This window comes from Onychostruthus taczanowskii, unplaced genomic scaffold (assembly GCF_017590055.1).
Source record: "Onychostruthus taczanowskii isolate IOZ18803 unplaced genomic scaffold, ASM1759005v1 scaffold10, whole genome shotgun sequence".
In the NCBI taxonomy this organism is placed as follows: domain Eukaryota; kingdom Metazoa; phylum Chordata; class Aves; order Passeriformes; family Passeridae; genus Onychostruthus; species Onychostruthus taczanowskii.
The window spans coordinates 10,373,702-10,392,169 of record NW_024496526.1 but is presented as its reverse complement, the minus strand read 5'-3'; the positions used below and the strand labels follow the sequence as shown (position 1 = coordinate 10,392,169).

General features: G+C 39.6%; 1 protein-coding gene across 1 annotated transcript in view; it reads left to right on the top strand.

Annotated features, from left to right (window-relative positions):
• DPP10 (dipeptidyl peptidase like 10) overlaps positions 1 to 18,468 on the top strand; it is a 244,744-nt gene that overhangs the window by 38,218 nt on the left and 188,058 nt on the right. Inside the window, exon 2 of the mRNA XM_041405727.1 lies at positions 11,812 to 11,926. Coding sequence (XP_041261661.1) covers positions 11,812 to 11,926 — 115 coding nt within the window. The remainder of the gene's footprint in view (positions 1 to 11,811; positions 11,927 to 18,468) is intronic.

The window sequence follows — 18,468 nt, the reverse complement described above, 5'->3', positions numbered from 1 at the left end:
TTCAGTGTAACAGCTCTGCCAAAGGCAGGTACCCACTTCTGCATTGGTAAAATCTTCCACTTCTATCTCTGTTTATCAAAACTCTAATTATAACTTTTATAACTTTTAAATGGCAAGAAACCCACAAGAAATAGATATTATGTGTTTTATGGAGATCATCCTTGCCTGATTTGTCATTGGAATCAAACAGAAAGAAGACATTACTCTGGAGAAAATGTGCCATTCATTTCTTTCTCTGAGTCAAAACTCCTAGTTTGGATGGATTTCTGCCAGAATTTCTAAGAGAGTGATATGGTCTCACCTTTATTAGTAAAAGTATTAAAGCATACATGGAGTGCTTGACAACATCACTGCTTTTCTTGGCACTCTTATTATATTAGGGATTATTTATCCCTACAATCAAAGGTTCATTTGAGTTGCTCCTTAGAATGTCCAGGCTTTGCTGGAGCAGTCCTTAGTGGATTTGTGCATTTCTTTGCTTTTCTGTAAAAAACAGCATCTGGAAAAGTTTGCCAATAGGAGCACCTTGACTCTTTTTGGGTGGCTCACGTTTCCCAAAGAAACATAATGGATAAAGGGCCTTTGAGGTGTTTTATGCAGATAGGTTTAGCCATTAGGTGAAATGAATTTGCAGGGAAAGAAAAGCTGGATTTTTACATTATCTGGAAGTATACTGAAAAAAATCAATGAATCTGGTAAAACAGCCAAGAAATTCCTGATGTTTTTTTCCTCCTAATACTGCTTTTTAATTGAGTGGAATATATGTAAAGAGATGATATTTTGACCCATTGTCTTTCTATAAATGCTTTTTTATAAGCAGTAGATGTGTGCATGAGTGTTGGAAAAATGTGATGTCCTTAGTCCTGTGAGAACTTAGACTGTTTTAAAGTAAAATGTGATCTTGGCTCTGCTGGGTCATTATATATATATTTTAATGCTATATAATGGAGCATAATGTATTACATCTACAAATTTCCTGATCACCTCTCCGGTCTTTTTCTCCTAAAAAAGTGCAGGAAAAAACCGCATCTTCATTTATAGTCATAGAATCATAGTATTCTACTGCTTTAACTAGAATTCCATTTCCTGGAAAAACAGGTATTTTAATGGTGAAGCAGACTGGGAAAAATGAAATGATAAATTTCAAGTTAGAATCCAGTGATACTGACTGAGTAATTTTGCTTGCTACATTTTTGTTGACAAATATTTACATAAAGAGTTGTTGGTTTCATTCTCACCTGGGCTTAGGAAACTCATGTAACTTTCTACTGCTTTAGATCCCTCTAAACATGGAGGTTGTGTTTGTGTACCTTTTCTGGTACTGACACTCTTGGTTAATTAGCATTTTTATTTGTTTATAGGAACGTTGACTTGAATAATGTTTATCTCTGTATATATTCAGTGATATGTGCATGTGTACATATGTATGTGCACAGTCTTATTAAGGCACATTTGGATTTAAACTACTTGTTTTATTTGCATGTAATTTATATGTAAATCTGAAAACAAATAGAAAAATCCTGATGTAGATTTGCAAAATAACCTCTGCAAATGTATTTCATAGTTTGATAAATCCTGATTTAATCTCATTCATCATAAAAAAAAGTTTCTGTCACATCCATTCTCCAGGCCTGGTACATAAAATTAAGGATGTGCACAGATAACTGAACAGTGAGAAACTCCAAAAGTTGATTTTGTTCTTTCTCCTCTAACAGTGAACTTACTTGAAAGTCATGCAGCAGTGCAGTATTTTACCATTAAAAAAATAGGGGCACTATGTTAAATTTAAATTGTAAAATTACGTGGCACAGATCTGAATATGACTCCATGACATTGCTGCAGTTTGGTAACCTTTGCTGTTTGTCTAACCTTAAGTGAACTGCAGTGTTGTCGAGCAGATCTCCTTATTAATGCTGAAATTATTGATGTCAGTCTTAAAGATCATTTCTTATGGGACTTTGCCAGTATATTTGGAAATAAAAATACATATTAAAGCCTTTTTTAAGCAATCAGGCAAAGTATAACTTTGTTTCTGAACAATGAAAGTACAAATTTCAGCAAGCAACTTTGTTACATCTGTAGAAAAATCTATAGGTATGTATGGATAGCTTGTATTCATTTATTTTTAAGTCCCTTTTTCTGGAGATATGTTATTTTATTTGAGGGATTTTTCTGTAATGTGATAAGAATGGGAGACATATTTTACTATCTTGTGACATTTCATTAAACTTGGGATCAATAGAAATATGTGGAAATACCTTTATGGCCACAAATGGCTGTGCCAGTGTTTATACAGACTTCTTGTGTTACATCATAGTAACCTGGATAAAAGCATGTTTATGCCTGCTGCTTTGTCATCTTTTTCTGTCCTTGGCCTTACTTGCTTTAGTGAAATACTTCTAAGAATTTTCTTTAATTATGGCTAAGGAGCTGTTGATTTCCTGTAGAAATGCTGCATGGGCTCGCTGGAAATTGCTTGCTTATTTCCATGTAATCTTGCAGGCAGTCTTCAAGACACAGAGGTGGCTTTTCCTAATCAGGCAAAGATCTCATTAGCTTCCAGATGAGACTGGTGTGAGGGAAGGAACACGTAGCAAGGTGTGAGTATTGGGGCTTTGGTCTGGTGAGGACACAAGGAACATAACCTGAAGTCAGGGCAGAGCTGTTGGTGAGCTTCAGCCCCCCAGAGGAGTGAGAGACTCCTCTGGACACCTTCTGTCTGGAGGTGAGATTTGCAGGGGGGGTTGGAGTCCTATTTAATAAAGCAGCTTTTCATTAGCTGTTTTCCTTAGGAACTTGCAGAAATTCCCATAGGTGGCTTCCTGCAGCTTTCACGTCCCTCTGTACTCCTGAGTCTCAAGATGCTTCCTCATATCTTGTCAGAACTTTGTTATTCTCCCCAGCTCTCCAAGTGTTTCTGCCGGGCTGGAAGGAAAGACCACAGTAGTTTTACTTCTGAAAGTTTGCTAGAAACAAACTATAAAAGATAGTGAGCACAGGGTGGAAAGGGATAACAGCTCTGAAATCCTGAGGCTCAGTGAAGTTGCCTCTGATGCTGGAATTACTTGTCCTCATGGAAATGTCTTGTATTCAGCTCAGTTTCCAAAAGCATAAGGAGCTCCTTGCCTGCTGCAGCTTCTCTCTACCTTGTGACTGCTCTTTTTTTCAGATAAAACCCAGTTCTGTCATCCATTGTTACTTTATTCAAGTCTCTCTCTGGACCAGCTACTCAGCAGTGCTGATGGCAGTATTTTCCATGGCCTGCATTCTCCATAGTTTCTTTACTCTTGAGAACTGTGATAGTTTACCTCCCCCTCCTCCCTGTTTGAATGGTACTATGTTAGCTGATGGCCTCAAATTTTCACTTGTGCAGGTGCCCACTCTGTTTTGATCAGTTGTGCTGACCCATCTCTGTTTTTGTATTTATTACATGCAGGAATAATGACCTAAGGTTTAAACTCATCTGTGATTAGACCTTGAACAAGGGGTTCAGCAGAATGCTTTAGAAGTTAAGCTTTTACTTTGTTTGGCTAGTGTAATAGCTAGCTCATTGTCTTTGAGTAAGTGTTACAAGGTACACTGCAAAATGAGTGTGAAGATGTGGAATGTATTCTTAATGCTGGCCATAATGCATTAAATAGATTCCATAAATGTTTCTGGTTGTTTTGTTGGGTTTTTTTGTTTTTTTTTTTTTTTTTTCAAAAACAAGATCCAGTTCATGAATGGGCACTTGCAGGTCCAAGGAAAAGATCTCTCTGCTTAGAGCAAAAATGATCAAGCTGAAAGAAAGCACAAAATGTTTTTTTTAAGGTTAATAACAGTGTAAGTGAGCAACACTTCTCAGAATGACTTATATGTGCACGTTTGTTTTAGTTTATTTTTACTGAGGAGGGGTGGGTTTGGGTTTGTTTTAGTCGTTTTGGTCTGAGTTTGTTTTCACTTTGGCTCTGCAAAAGGATACCAGTGCAGCCCAAAGAAATAAAAACATGAAGAGAGATGATTCCCATATCCAAACCCTGCACCTGTTCTGAGCAGGGTAATTGCTAACAAGCTGCTCTCTTTTTAAAATGCCAGTTATCCACAGAGCTGACAGAATCCTGCATTCCTCTGAAAGTGGCATTTTACAGTGACTCTGAAAAGAAGTGCCAATGTTTTCATGAATAAAGATATTGACCGGGGAAGGCAATTGTGTGACCATAATCTTTGAGACAAGAACTGTAGCAACAGGATCTTGCAACACAGTGGATTGTAAAGGGAACATGAGGGATGAAAATGATAGGTACTTATGCAAATGGATTAGAAGTATCCTGTGCCACTTTGTGGATCTGTCTTTTAATCTCTCTTGCTATCTAGGCCATGGGATTAGTCAAAACCAGCTGGAAAGGAATGGACACAATCACTTAATCACGAAATCAGAAGGCTTGCTGGGGTAATTTCCCTTCAAATAGCACACTGCAAACCTAGGGCAGGTAGTACTTAATATCAGTTGCAAGCCCAGCTCTATAAAGAGCTTTGGAAAGACTGCAATCTTTCTATTACAAGTGTATTGAGTCTGTCTTTTAAAACACCTGAAATGTGACATAAAATTATTAGTCTTTTTTTTTAACTTTGTCACCTTTTCTTTATGCTTGGGGAATGCAAATGGCAAGAGTTTAATGAAGTGATATTGTTGTGATCACATCTAAGCTGCAGAGTGAGAGTCATTCTCATTCCTACTGCAAAGCAAGTTACGTTTGCTTTTCCTACTCTAATGCACTTTGCCCCTGAAATTCTTGCCAAAATAAGGGGGGGCTGTGATTCTCCTTAGTGCTTTTCTCTGTAGGCTTTGTCCTGCTGACAGAACAGCATAAAAAAAAAATAAAAGAAGACAAAAGAAAGCAGATGATTTATTCAGAGCATCAGAAGATGCCATGCTGGCAGACACTGCTACAGCCCAAATCTGCTACAGCCCCAAGCTCCTCTAAGATCTTTCTTCTGCCTCAACACAAAACCAGGCAAGCACCAGACACTGCTGCAACTCAGTGCTGGTGGCTTTTGTGTTCCCAATAACCACAGTCCAGGGGTAAACACCAATGTGCATCTGCAGACCTGGACAGTCAGGCACAGCAGCTTGGTAAAGTTCATTCTGTACTGCAGAAATTATGGCAGAATCTCTACATTCAGTTTGAGCTGAACCCAGCAGAAACAGTTAAAACTGCTTGAATTCTTGTTCTTAGCTTTATTATAGAAAAATGCATTTTTCTGCATTTGGCTCATGCCACCATTCATCAGCTGGGTTGATGCAGCAAGTGCAGGAGCTCTGTGAGAAAAAGCAGGTTGGTTTAATGCCAGCTCTCAGGGTAAGCTTGTCTCTGGAAGTTTGGGTTTCACTCCTTCTCCCAAAGAGGATGCTGCATTTTAACTACCCAATGTCTTCTGGAAAAGCCTGGCAGAGGCACTCAGGAGAGCTCAGGCTTTAGCCAGTGCCCTTCCACATGCCTGCTCCCACCAGGCATTCTGCTGTTTCTTCTGGCATTATTTCCATGGTGGGAATTTTACTGTGGTTTGCACAGAATTTTCCAAGAAATCCAGAAAATGCTGTTAGGGTAATTCAGAAACCTGACTTGCTAATGCAGCACGTTATGCCAATATTTTCTGACCTTTTGTTCTCTTACAACAACCTTAGTTGTACACACTTGCTGGAAAAATTATGTCTCAAAGACTTTTTATCCTCATTGATTAACAATAAAACTGTGCGACACGATAAGCTTTAGGAAGGGAGCTGTGATTTTTTTTCTGGCTGTGCTGCTTACAAGAAAGATTGTAAGTTTATTCGGGTAGAAATATGGAAATATTTGAAAGTTTTTTGTGTATTCTTCTACTACATCTCTTAATTCTGAGTGATTATTTTTCTCAAATCAATATCCCCAATACTACTTAAAATATGTGCTTGCATTTTTGTGTCAAGGGATAAAAAATATTTTTATATTAAATAAACCTAGCTGGATTTAGTTTCATGTTTTTATTTCTATTGTAATAGGAACTTAGGTCTTCTTTTTACAGTCTGGTGTAATACAACCATTATGGAGGCTATTTCATAGGTTTTTATTCTAAATATGAAACATCCATATTTCATTCAAAAACAGAGAACAAAAGCTCAGAAATGCTGAATGAGATTACAGACTTCTAGGACAGGGTCACAGCACTGGTATCGGGGAAAAGAGAGTGCCATGGGCTTGTGCAAGGCTTTTGTCCCTGTCCCACATGACACCCTTGGGACCCTGACAGGCCAGGGAGAGGAGCCTGTGTTCAGGTTCAACAAAGCCAAGTGCAGAGTTCCCCATGTGGGTTGTGGCGATTCCAAGCACAAATAAAGGCTGGGCATGGGATGGATTGAGAGCAGCCCTGAGGAGGAGGACTTTGGGGGTGCTGCTGAGTGAAAAGCTCAGTGTGACCCAGAAATGTGCCCTTGCAGGGATCCAGCAGCATCCTGGGCTGCGTCCATCCCCCGTGGGCAGCAGGGCAGGGAGGGGGTTCTGCCTCTCTGCCCTGCTCTGGTCAGACCCCACCTGCAGAGCTGCATCCAGCTCTGGACCTCCAGGGTGAGAAGGGTGTGGGCCCTGTTGGAGGGGGTCCAGAGGAGGTCCCAAAGGTGCTCAGAGGGCTGGAGCACCTCTGCACAGACAGGCTGGGAGAGCTGGGGCTGATCAGCCTGGGGCAGAAAAAGCCCTGTGAAAACTTTAGAGCAGCTTGTAAAGAGGTTACAAGAGAGCTGGAGAGGGACTTTTTACAAGGGCTTGTAGTGACTGGACAAGGGAGAATGGCTTTACACTGAAAGGGGCAGGCTTACATCAGACATAAGAAAGAAATTCTTCACTGTGAGGGTGTGGCACTGGAACAGGCTCCTGGGGAATGCTGTGGGTCTCCTGCCGGTGTTGAAGGCCAGTGTGGATGGGCTTTAAGCAAGATGGGCTAGTGGAAGGAGATGGAGGTAGGACTGAGCTGCTCTTCCAACCCAAACTGTTTATGATTCTGTGCCATAGCTTGTGATACTCAAAGCCATGTCTTGCTGCTGCTTCAAAGATTTTCATGCCTGTAGTGAATCAGTTCATCATCGCCTGGGAACTGTGTTTGTAGATGGACTAGATATCTATAAAGCAGCCTAGAAGAGGAGAGAGAAAGATGCTTCAGCCTATTCAAATTATATTTGCTTTGCATATTTGCTGGATATATTTTTTTCTGCATTTCCCTCTGAAACACCTTGTTTTGCAGTGGTGAGTGGGGTTTAGCACAGAGGGCTGCAGAAGGGTTGAAATGACTCATGTTTTCCTCTGGCAGCCTCAACCTCCCACACTCAGTCCGTGCAGGTTTTTGCTTTAGCCTTTCTTTTGGTTACTGCTGCAAGGGCAGGATTTGCAGCCTCTGTGGTGCTGTATCACACATATGGTAGATGCTTTTGTAAGACCAGTGTTTTAGGGGTCTTTTCAACAGAGGTTGAATGGAGACAACCACAGAGCAGAAACTTAGGCTTTGTCCTTTGGTTGCATGCATTGAGATCCCTGATGGTGAGTGCTTGTAAGCTCTTGGTAAAGGTAAAATGGTAAATCTCCAGCATTTCGCAGCAGTAGCCATTGGAACTTCTAACGTTGGTGTACAGGGATTTTGTGCAAGAAGTGTTTCATTTTTCTCTTTGTAGCTGTATTTTAGTAAGGTATTAGTCAGTCGCAAATTACATTCAGAAATATGTATTACTTGAGGATTGTTTTTGGCAACAATGCAATTAAATGGTTTGTGAAAGAGCTGCTATAAATAATGAGAAAACTTGGAATTGTATTATTCTTTGCACAGCCATTTTCTGATTCATTAGAGTTAGACTGTAAAATCTATAATAACATTATAGGTAGTGTTATATATAACCCACCATATTCAAGAGCTGGTATTTTTTCAAACCACATTAATAAAGGAGCCTATTTAGAAGATGAAATCCTTAAATCTCCATCTGTGTCTGCATTGTTGTTATGTGCCAGTTAGCAGATAGTTATGGGGAAACTAGTGGTGTCAAAAGCTTCTCATTGTATGGCTCTCTGTGATGTTTCCTCTTGAAGGCCTTTGTCTTCTTGTCACACTCAGAAATCACAGCTTCTGCCTTGCCAGAGATATACAGCCCAAAGGTCTCTTTACTGCCTTTTGGTTATGGCCATTTCAGAGCAGCACGAGGCTAAAAACATTTTATTGTTGAAGGACTGCAGCTTACACTGTTTTAAAACTTTGTAGGTTACAGTCCAAGAGTTGCATTGGTTAGCATCAAAAAAATTAATTGGAGATGCTCTTGATAGTGACTGTGCTTTGAATTAACTTTATTATATATAATAACTTTATTATATATATTTTTTTTCCTACTATTTCATCAAATATTGTTTGTGTACAGTAACTTCATAAATGTCTTAGAAGAATGTTGTCAATATCATAACATCATCATGACATTTAATACTTTCTAATATAATAATTTGATGCAACTTGTAATTTTTATCCAACTATCAAAACTGAATATCTTAATTTGAGACAAGTCCTTCTTTTTATGCCATTCTCCAAGTTTTCGTCTAGCTGGAAACTCTTCTTTCTCACTGTGGGTACCAGTAAGCTTTGTATGCTCAGTACTTGATTAATCTCTTTGCTATTCTCCTTGCACAAATTTGCAGAAGTTTTTAAAATGAAACTTTATTTTTGAAAACTGAACAATATTCATGTCTGCAGAGAAAAACTTTGTGAATAGTAAGGACTTGGTACATTTTTGAGAAGCTTTGGCACATTCATCATCAAGTTGTCCAGCTTCTGTCATTTGAAGTCAGTTCTTTGGAATAGGGTTTCACAATGCTCTGAGGGAAACACCAGTTCTCTCACCAGCACTTGGTTCTGTGAGGTTCTAGTTTCTTTTCTTAAACTGGACTCTGTCAGGTATCATTTAATTAAGGCTAACACTGTGATGCTTAGAATAGGTTTGTGTTTCCTAGGCTGTGCTATTTACACTTTAGAATAATTCTTACTTAAGAGAAAATAATAGCCTGGATCTGAGTTCACCTGCAGGATGCAGAAATTCTGTATTTTTGTGGAAAAGCTGTGGATCCCTGCAATGTCAGCATGGCCAGGGCTGTCCAGAGAGGATGGAACCACCTGGGGTTGATAACCTAGGTGATGCTCATAACCTAGGGATCCCCAAAGGGGCTGGTGAAGCAGTCATGCAGGCCTTGAAGATCCGTGTCTAAGGCTACACAGGCTGTGGTAATTAATATTTCACAAGGGAGGAAGGAAAATGAGGGAAGCAGGCAGGCTTGAAAGTGGTTGGGAAGCAGGGGCAATGGGGTGGAGAAAGGAGACAGATGCCAGTTCCTGTTTACAACTCCATTTTTTCCCCCTCAGTGCTGAAGACAGGAGTCCTGAACTTCAGTAGAAACCCCACAGGCATCTCAGACATGTTGTTGGTTGTGGTAATTAGGTTTATTCCTCACCATTTTTTCCCCCTCAGTGCTGAAGACAGGAGTCCTGAACTTCAGTAGAAACCCCACAGGTATCTCAGACGTGTTGTTGGGTGTGGTAATTAGGTTTATTCCACATGGTGATCCTGGGAAAGCTGCAAAGTTCACTGTGGGAGGGGTTGTCCACAAATCCTGCGTCATTGTGATATTTCATGAAAATCCTTTCGCTAGGATTTTTCTCCTGAGAAGCTGAGAAGCCTGAGAAATTAAATGTAAACAATAACTATCTGATGACTGTGGAATGTGGTCTGGAGATGGTTTACCAACAAGTGCATCTTTGATTGGTCTCGTGTGAATTGTTTTTACTTGATGACCAACCATGGTCAGAGCTGTGTCGAGGCTCTGAGCAGTCACCAGTTTTTATTATTCATTCCTTTCCTAGCGTTCTGATGTATTCCTTTCTCCCTATAGTTTAGTATAGGACTTTTTAGTACAATATAATATCATAATACAATAAATCAGCCTTCTAAGAAACATGGAGTCAGATTCATCTCTTCCCTTGTCCTGGGACCCGCGAACACATGGACAATCCTGTGCTGCAGCTGCCCTGAGTCACTGCAAGCTGCAGTTCAACATCACCCACGGCCTGACATGGGGTGGGTGTCCAGAGCCAAGAGGAGATTCCTGTGATGGTGATGATGGAAGGTTCAGTGGTTCTGACAGGACTGGGAGCAGCCCAGGCTGCTGCTCCCATGGCCTGCCCTGGCGTGGGGAGGGGCAGGCTGGCACCTCTCAAGTGATGGAGCTGCTCCTGGGAGGATCAGCTGCCCTGAGGGGACAGAATGGCTGCTCTGCCACTCTGGTGAGAGTAAAAATCCCAAAAATGAGCAATCTCAGGCTGGGCAGCATGATGGATCCAGTGGGCAGAAGATGTGTTGGGGAAGTGGGTACATTCCTTGCTGGGAGCTGAGGACTGCTGTGAGAATTCACTGAGGAATTGCTAAGAGCCTGTGTTGTGCAATTCCCCTTTTATTTTCTGGAAAAGAGGACCAGGGAGAGAAGCTGTGTTATACAGGCTGAAATGAACTGGCAAGGGGTTAAAAAAAACAGCATTAAAAAGTTAAAGTCACAATGGCTGCTGTGGATAATGCGTGATGCTGAAGTGGTGCATGTGAGCCAAGAAGGCATGAGAAAATTGCCACTTTCTGTTAAGACTTACCCATTTCACACTCATTAGAACCCAGAAATACAAAATGAAATAATATGTATGTGAAAAAATTTTACCATGCTTTTGGAAGCTTGTGAAACATAGCAGGAGGTGGTTTTTGGGTTTTTGGTTTGTTTTTTGCACTATTACTGTAGCATTTGACTATGCAAAAAATAAAATTAAAGCATTTACCATAGAAAAAATAATGATACTTACTAATTCATTAATTATAATTAATAATAATTTTTATTAAATAAAATTAATAGTGACTAAAGGCATGTGTAATTGTGGCAGAAAAACATTTCTGCTTGCCAAGTCTAGATAGAAAAAATACTGTTTTCTGTGAGGGAAGGTTGGGGTTGTAAGAAACAATTGTACTGGTTTTGTCATTGTGTTGTTAGCTGTTTTTTGTGCTGTTTGGTCTCAAACTGTACCATGAACGTGGGCAGTGCATGGCTAGGATTGAAAATAAGTAAATGGTGCCTGGCTGGAGTTAAACATGTAAGCACAGAGGATGGAGGTTTAAGTGCACTGCTAGTTACAGAAGCATTCATTTAACATTTGTTACAAGCTACTGTTGTTTTTTTTTATAACTAATAGGGGAGCACTTTACAGTTGATCTACTGCATAGGGAAAAAGAGCTTGTAGCTTCAGATGGAATAGTTGCAGCCTCAGGCAGTTTTGCTAATGCTTCCTATTACAAATAAGTTTGATAGTGTGCATTAAAAAGTGTGTGTATTTAAACCTTTATGGTCCATACCATGTTAGGTGGAATTACAGTAAATTGCTACATTTCATTTCTGTAATTATCTTATAAACTGCTAGTTGATATTGTCCTGAAGTTTATGTTCAGGACATTTTAACACCAGTTGTATTTTGGACAGCTTGCATGAGATCATTTGATTATCTCTTAAAGATACAAAATTGCATATATATATTAAAAAAAAAAAAAGAAAAAATCTATTAAAAAAGCGTGAGAGTTGCACACCTTTGGATGACTCTGTGTGCTGTGGAGAAGGGAGGGACCATGATCCCCTCCCGTGCACATTATGAGCGGGCACAGAGCAATTTTCCTATGGCTAATAGTTCTGGAAATGTATGTTTAAGAAACGTGGTCTTTTCCTTTTATTTCATTTTTTTCCATTCCTGTAGGAACTTGGAAGTAACAGCCCTCCGCAGAGGAACTGGAAGGGAATTGCTATTGCGCTGCTGGTGATTCTAGTTGTTTGTTCACTCATCACTATGTCAGTCATTCTTTTAACCCCAGGTAACCTTCTTCTTTATCTTATCTTATTAAAGGTGTATGATTCATAATCAGCCATCAAAAGCAATGGATGTTAAAGTGTCTCTTGCCTTTAAGCGTTCTTAACTTGCAGCTGTTGTAAATTTGGTGCTTGTAGGGACTCAGAGCTGCTGGAGGCCTTGAGGAGCAGAAATGTTTGGGGTTGGCAATAGATCCTTAGGGTTGTGTCTGCCTTGAGGGGGTTACAGCAATCCTTGAAGAGTTTGTTGTTGGTTTTTCGTGTAATTTCAGATTCAGAGATGAGCTAAGAGAAAATTGTATGCCATGGAAAACTGGTTCTGAGAAAGCAACTTCTCACTGAATCATGAACATGGATCTTCCAATCTGCACATGTACAAGCTTTCTTCCCTTTTCTCTATTTCTGAAACAACAAAGGGAAAGCAATGTCTCAGTCACAAAAAAAAAAAAAAAAAAAAAAAAAAAAAAAAAAAAAAAAAAAAGAGAGGGCAGGAAGTATACAAAAAGAGCAAACACTGCACAAGTTGTTTTTTTTTAAAAAAAAACAACTTTGAATCCGTTTGCCAATTTTAAAGTTTGAGTGTAAAGTACCTGATTTGCATGGCATGCCTAGATAGTAAATATTGGTCTGCAAATAATCTGCCATTCAAGTGCTCAGTTTGTGTAAACCAGAAAGTTAATGAAGCTCTTTTCAGTCAAATAATGGTTCCAGGCTGTTTGGCCATGAGATGAAATCACCGAGGGAAGCTGTGCATGAGCAAGTACAGCAGCAGAGGGCTGCTGCTTTAAAGGAAGGTGGTGAGGCTAAATGGAAAAGGGTCAAAAAGCTTTGCTTGTCAGAGGGGATGAAGCAGCTGGAAAGAGGATGCAGGAACACTATGGATAGTCTGCTTCCTCTGTTTTGTATAAATATCTACTCCTTATGCAGGGTGCTGGCCAAAATAACTGTTTGCTTATTTCCACTTAGATCAAGTTGAGAAAAATAAAAGCAAAGTTGTGCTGCTGTAGTCTCAGTGAATAGGAGTCTTCTTCAGGGAATAATAAAAAGATTTTGAGAACACATGGTAGTGTATCCTGGTACACTTTAAGACAAAAGACTGTTTTATGTTTCAAGGAGGAGGTTTCCCTTTATTTTGAAGACTTAAAAATATCAAGTGCTTGCTAGAACCTACAATAATAACTTTCAGTTTTGGCTCTTATATCTATATAGAATTATTAATGATGTAAAAACATAAACTAAAGTCTTTGAAGGCACTCATGGTAAAAGAATAAACGACCTAGAGGAATTCTAACTTTTTAAAAAAAAATGTTAAAAAAGCTCAGTGAATTACAACGTCTCTGAGGCTGTTTCAAAATCCAGAGATCTTGGTTGAAAACATTTCAGTTCAAGTCATGCAAGTGGAAACTAGTTCTGTCAGCTCAGATGCTCTAAGATATCCCATAGGGACTGTGAAGCTTGATAGAAATGAAAACCTTTCTCCCAGAACAACCTAGGTCTGTAAAACTGGGCTTTCCTCTGGCTTGGAATGCTTCCCATGGAAAGCTTTGAGGTGCATTGTAGGATAGATAATTGCCACGTTTTGGCCCTAATCATTGCTGCTCCCCCTTCACTTTAGTTAGTAATTTGTTTGATTATTATGAATTATTGGTGGTTTGGGAAGCAGATATTTTTCTACTCTGTTGGCAGGTACTGAGCTGACACTCCTTTGTCGTGAATATGTGTTAAGATCACTTTGGGATGTCCAGTATTTCAGGGGAGGAAAAAAGTAGAGACCCCCCCGTCACATGTGGCTATTGTGAAATGCTCAGTTCCAAGTTGATGCTAATCTGTTATTATAAATATTTGGGTTTGAAAATCCTTCTCATAAAATATAATAGTTCTGAATGAAGATATTCAGTGCAAATGTCCTTTGTTACCTTGGGATGTTTCAGTGTTCATTTCTAGCACTATTTTGAGCATCAGAGAGCTCTCTCCCTATTTAGTTCTGCCTGTACGGATGGGTGCTTCTTAGATTTCATGTAAATTCCCCTAAACACTGTACATCATGCTGCTTCTTTTATGGAAATGATGATAATTGAGATGGTTATGGCTCAGAAGCATGATTGTTTCACTGGTATTTTTTGGAGGCAAAAGTGTACTTACAGATATGCCAAACACAACAGCAATGATCTCTCTTGCCTGCAATTATTTACACATTGTTTTGTCCACAGTATAAGAAACTCTTAGGTCTGTGTACACTAACAGTTGTCATTTGAATTCTCTCAAATTTTGAGCAACAGCTTTCCTGCCTTTTCATAGAGGGACCAATGCTTCCATATGGAATAGCATGTTTTTAAAAGAAAGTGTAATTCATTTGCAAAAGGCTTCAAAGAGGCTTTAGCTTCCACTAAAGACAGAAACTATGTTAAAACTAAATTCTTGATTTTCTTTTTGTATTATCTTTTATTACATGAAATATAAGTTGACTATACAATCCTAAGCAGGATCTCTGCTGAAATAAGAGATGTATTTTGACCTATTAATATCTTGGCTTTTGTTCAAATCTGAAACCTCTGTGTTACAATTTTGGTTGTGGTTTGTGTAAATGTATTGTGCCAACATTATTAGTAATGTTATTTCTGATCATTTTATCTTGCTTTTAATCTGTGATAACACTCAGAACCTTTATAAATGTCTGAGTGTTCTCAAAAAGAGATGGAAAAATGGAAGAACAAACCATCCAGTGATGTCAAACATCAGTGGTAGAGTCTGAATGAACTCTTAGCCCAGTAACCACGGCTCAGGAACTCTCTGTGAGCCCCTGTGGGCTAAGGAGTACATTAAATAAACCCCACTGCTCCCAGCAAGTAGAAATTGCTGAATACCTGGGAGTAGAAAGCTTGCAGACAAATATCCCTGCTGGTTTTCTTGAAAATTAGAAAAGTGCAATGATAAAGAAAGTGCACAGAGATGCCAAAGAATGAAGTTGCCTTTGTTAAAGCTGAGGACTGGAGTGGAAAAACTTGGAAGTTTCAGAACAGGAGCCTGTCTGTCCTCTGGGGCAACTGCATTTTGAATCTAGTGATTTTTGTTTAATGTTTGGAGTGGATTGCTGGAGAAGTATTTAAGAGAAAACCAAAGAAGATACCTTGGGAATAATCTTAGAAATATATCTTTATATTGGGAATTAGTGGCCAGGGCAGAGACATCCATGAGATGCCATCATTTGGTTTGTATGTCAGTATAAATATAACAAAGGCACTTTTCTTCTGCTGCTTTTATTCAATTTCACGTTTTTGAGGTTTCATCTCACACCTGCATTTACTGAAATAGTCTTAGGTAGATTTTTAGATATCAGTGCCTTTAAATCATTCCTGCTTTAAATCAGCTTGTTCTTGCTTCACATCATGACAGTATGTTCCACATTGTAGGAATTATGTGAAGACCTATCTGATCAGCCACTGTTTATCTGTATTTCAGAACTGACAAATGTTCAATTTAAAGTATTAGCAGCTGAAACTTTTATATAAAAAACCATTTAAGAACAGCCAAAGAGTTGTATGGATTTGGCCTCCCCTGTACAGGCGTTTTGCCACAATATTTAAAGCTGTTTTTTCCTTTTGGGACTGTCAGTAGTTCTACCTTCATGTTAACTTACAGTTTCTGAAGGTGTGGAAGACCCAAATGCTTTTTCTAGGACTTGCTTACTGAAATATTGATGTTGGCATTTAAACCATGCCTGCTGATATGTGCACTTGCTGTTGAGCAAAGTGGCACCTACCTAATCACAGAATCAAGGAAAACTCACACATGATAGGAAAAAAAGGACACTTTTCCAGAAAAATTACTTTAGAGAACATTCAGATCAGACAAATGGTCAGAAAATGCTTTTTTTTTTGTGGAAGGGGTTGAATAAAATCAGGCTCTGGAAAGAGAATCCATTTGGTTTTTTTTTTTTTTTTTTTTTTTTGGTGGTGTGGATATTCACTGCAAGATGGTCAGGTTTCTGATCAGTTCTGTATAGACTCCCTGTACCTACTGTAAATTGGCAGGCAGGTTTTGATATCCAACTATTTTCTGGCAAGTTTTTTTCCTTTGTCATGATAACACAAAGTGAGCTGTGCTAATTCCCAGTTACACCTGCTAGCTTGCATACAGTTTACTAGCAGTGTTTTTCCACTTTTCAGATGGCATTTAACATCAAGCCTTTACCCTAATTTCTAGCATAAAACCTTTTTTTTTCCACAGAAAAGTCAGTAGGGAGCTTCAGTTAATGGCATACTACAGTAAATAATTATCAGTTTTATTTGCTAAGTTAGAAGGCAAATTTTATGAGGTGTTTAGACTATATTTAACCTGCAAAAATAATATCCTATAAACTCGTGAAAAGTACCAAGGCCATTAATTTCAAGTTTTGGAGTCTCTCAGTTTAGTAAGCAGAAACACATTTGCCACTTTGAATTAATACATTCCAGTATTTGTACTGTTTTTAATTGGATGTACAATTAAAAAGTAGACATTTAGTCTTTAGCATTTGATTTTGTTTGTATCTCTGTAATCTGTGTCATTTGCTGCACATATATAGATATATAAATATCTATATCTATCTTTCTGTATAATTTCAGACAGAAATACAGAAATCTGTGGTAAATAGCATGAGAACAATGGAAATATCATTCCTTTAAGGAATAATTCAATAAAATTTACAAAGAAATGAAAAAGAGATAGTAAGCTATTTTGTAATAAATGCAAAGTAGTAAAAGGAAGTCTTTAAAATGAGACAAATACATCCTATAATCAGAGATCAGTTTGATTTGGAAGGGAACTTAAAGATCATCTCATTCCAACCCCCCTGCCATGGGCAGGGACACTTTCGACTATACCAGGTGGCTCCAAGCCCTGCCCTGGTTCTGAGCCCTTCCAGGGATAGGGCAGCCACAGCTCCTCTGGGCACCCTGTGCCAGGGCCTCTCCACCCTCACAGGGAAGAATTTCTTCCTGACACTTAAACTCTTTCAGTTTAAAGCAGTTTCCCCTTGTCCTGTCACTCCATGACCATCCAAAAGTCCCTCTCCATCTTTCTTGGAGCCCCATTAGGTATTGGAAAGTGCCCTAAGGTCTCGCTGGAGCCTTCTCTTCTCCAGGCTGAGCAGTCTCAAATCTCCCCCACAGCAGAGGTGCTGCAGCCCCCTGAGCATCTTTGTGGCCTCCTCTGGACCTGCTCCCACAGGTCCATGTCCTTGTCCTTGTCACTTGGAGAAGAGTTACCAGCAATGCTTTCCAGGAACCCTCTGTGTTGGTTTTGCCCCTCTGTGCTGTCCCCCCATGAGGTATTGGGGTGGTCGAAGGCACCCACAAGGACCAGGGCTCGTGGATGCGAGGACACTGCCCTCAGTCTTCCAGCTGGGGTGGCCTGTAGCAGCCCCCAAGGTGACTTTAATGTCACCTGTCCCTGTCCCCTCTTTAATCCTGACCCATAAGGTCAGGTCACCTCATCCCTCCATCCCTCCATCCATCCTGCATTCCAGCTGGTCCCTGACACAGAGGGCCACCCCTCCTGTTCTCTCCTGAGTACAAATGTGGTGGGGTACAACTAATTTGTGCTTGTGTCAATAAAGATAAACTCACTACTGTTTTGAGGGTTCCCAAGATGTGTAATTCATCCTGTTATAGATAAAATGGGCATCTGAGATATTGACAGAGGGCAAAGGTGGAGTTAAGGGTTAAAAACAGGACTCTGTTTTTGTTAAAAAAAACGTAGCATTAGGAAAAAATCCAACTTATAAAACATCTTGTAAAGTTGCTTAAAGTTGCCTTTTTTTTTTTTTTTTCCTTCAGTTTACAGATGCTAACCATAATGTAAAACTTACTTTAAAATCCAATTTATATCAAGATTTCTTGCCAGGGATATGATAGCAACCAGAGAGTAGAGCTGGTGTTCCTTTCTTCTCTAATAGCCTCTCTGTACTCAGCTGATGTATTGTTTTAGTGATTTTTGTTTAAGCAGTTGGGAAAAAATCTGTCATAGGTAAGGCAGTCTTTGTGAGCTTGATTGCTAGTTGGCAAACTGGCAGGAAATCAAGGGTCACAACGAGTAGAAACAGACTGAGGTAAGGTTAGAAGGGGAACATGTTTGGAATTACAAACAGCATCAGGACCAGGCTGTGTGGAATCCAAATAGGTGATGGAAAACAGCTTATGGGGGGTGGGTTGTCAACAAGGTTGTGGAGGAAGGGGATAATGGGCATGAGGAGAGCCCGGTGTTTGGTGCTGTTAAGTCAGAAACAGTGTTTTGAAGACACAGGAAGGTGTTTGTGGAGCTGAACAGAGCACACATAACAACATGTGCTCACTTTGAAGATAAAAACATGGTGCGTGGCAGGAGGAAGAGCTAACAAGGTCCCACGATGCGTAAACAGAGGGATTAGGTATAAATCAAGAGAGATAATGTTGCTCTGCTGTAAAGCCCCAGTAAGACTGCAAGTGGAATATTGTGTCCCATGCTGGACTGGAAGATGAAAAAAACCCCAAACCTAAACAGACTATTTTGATTCCTGGAAGGTAGGAAG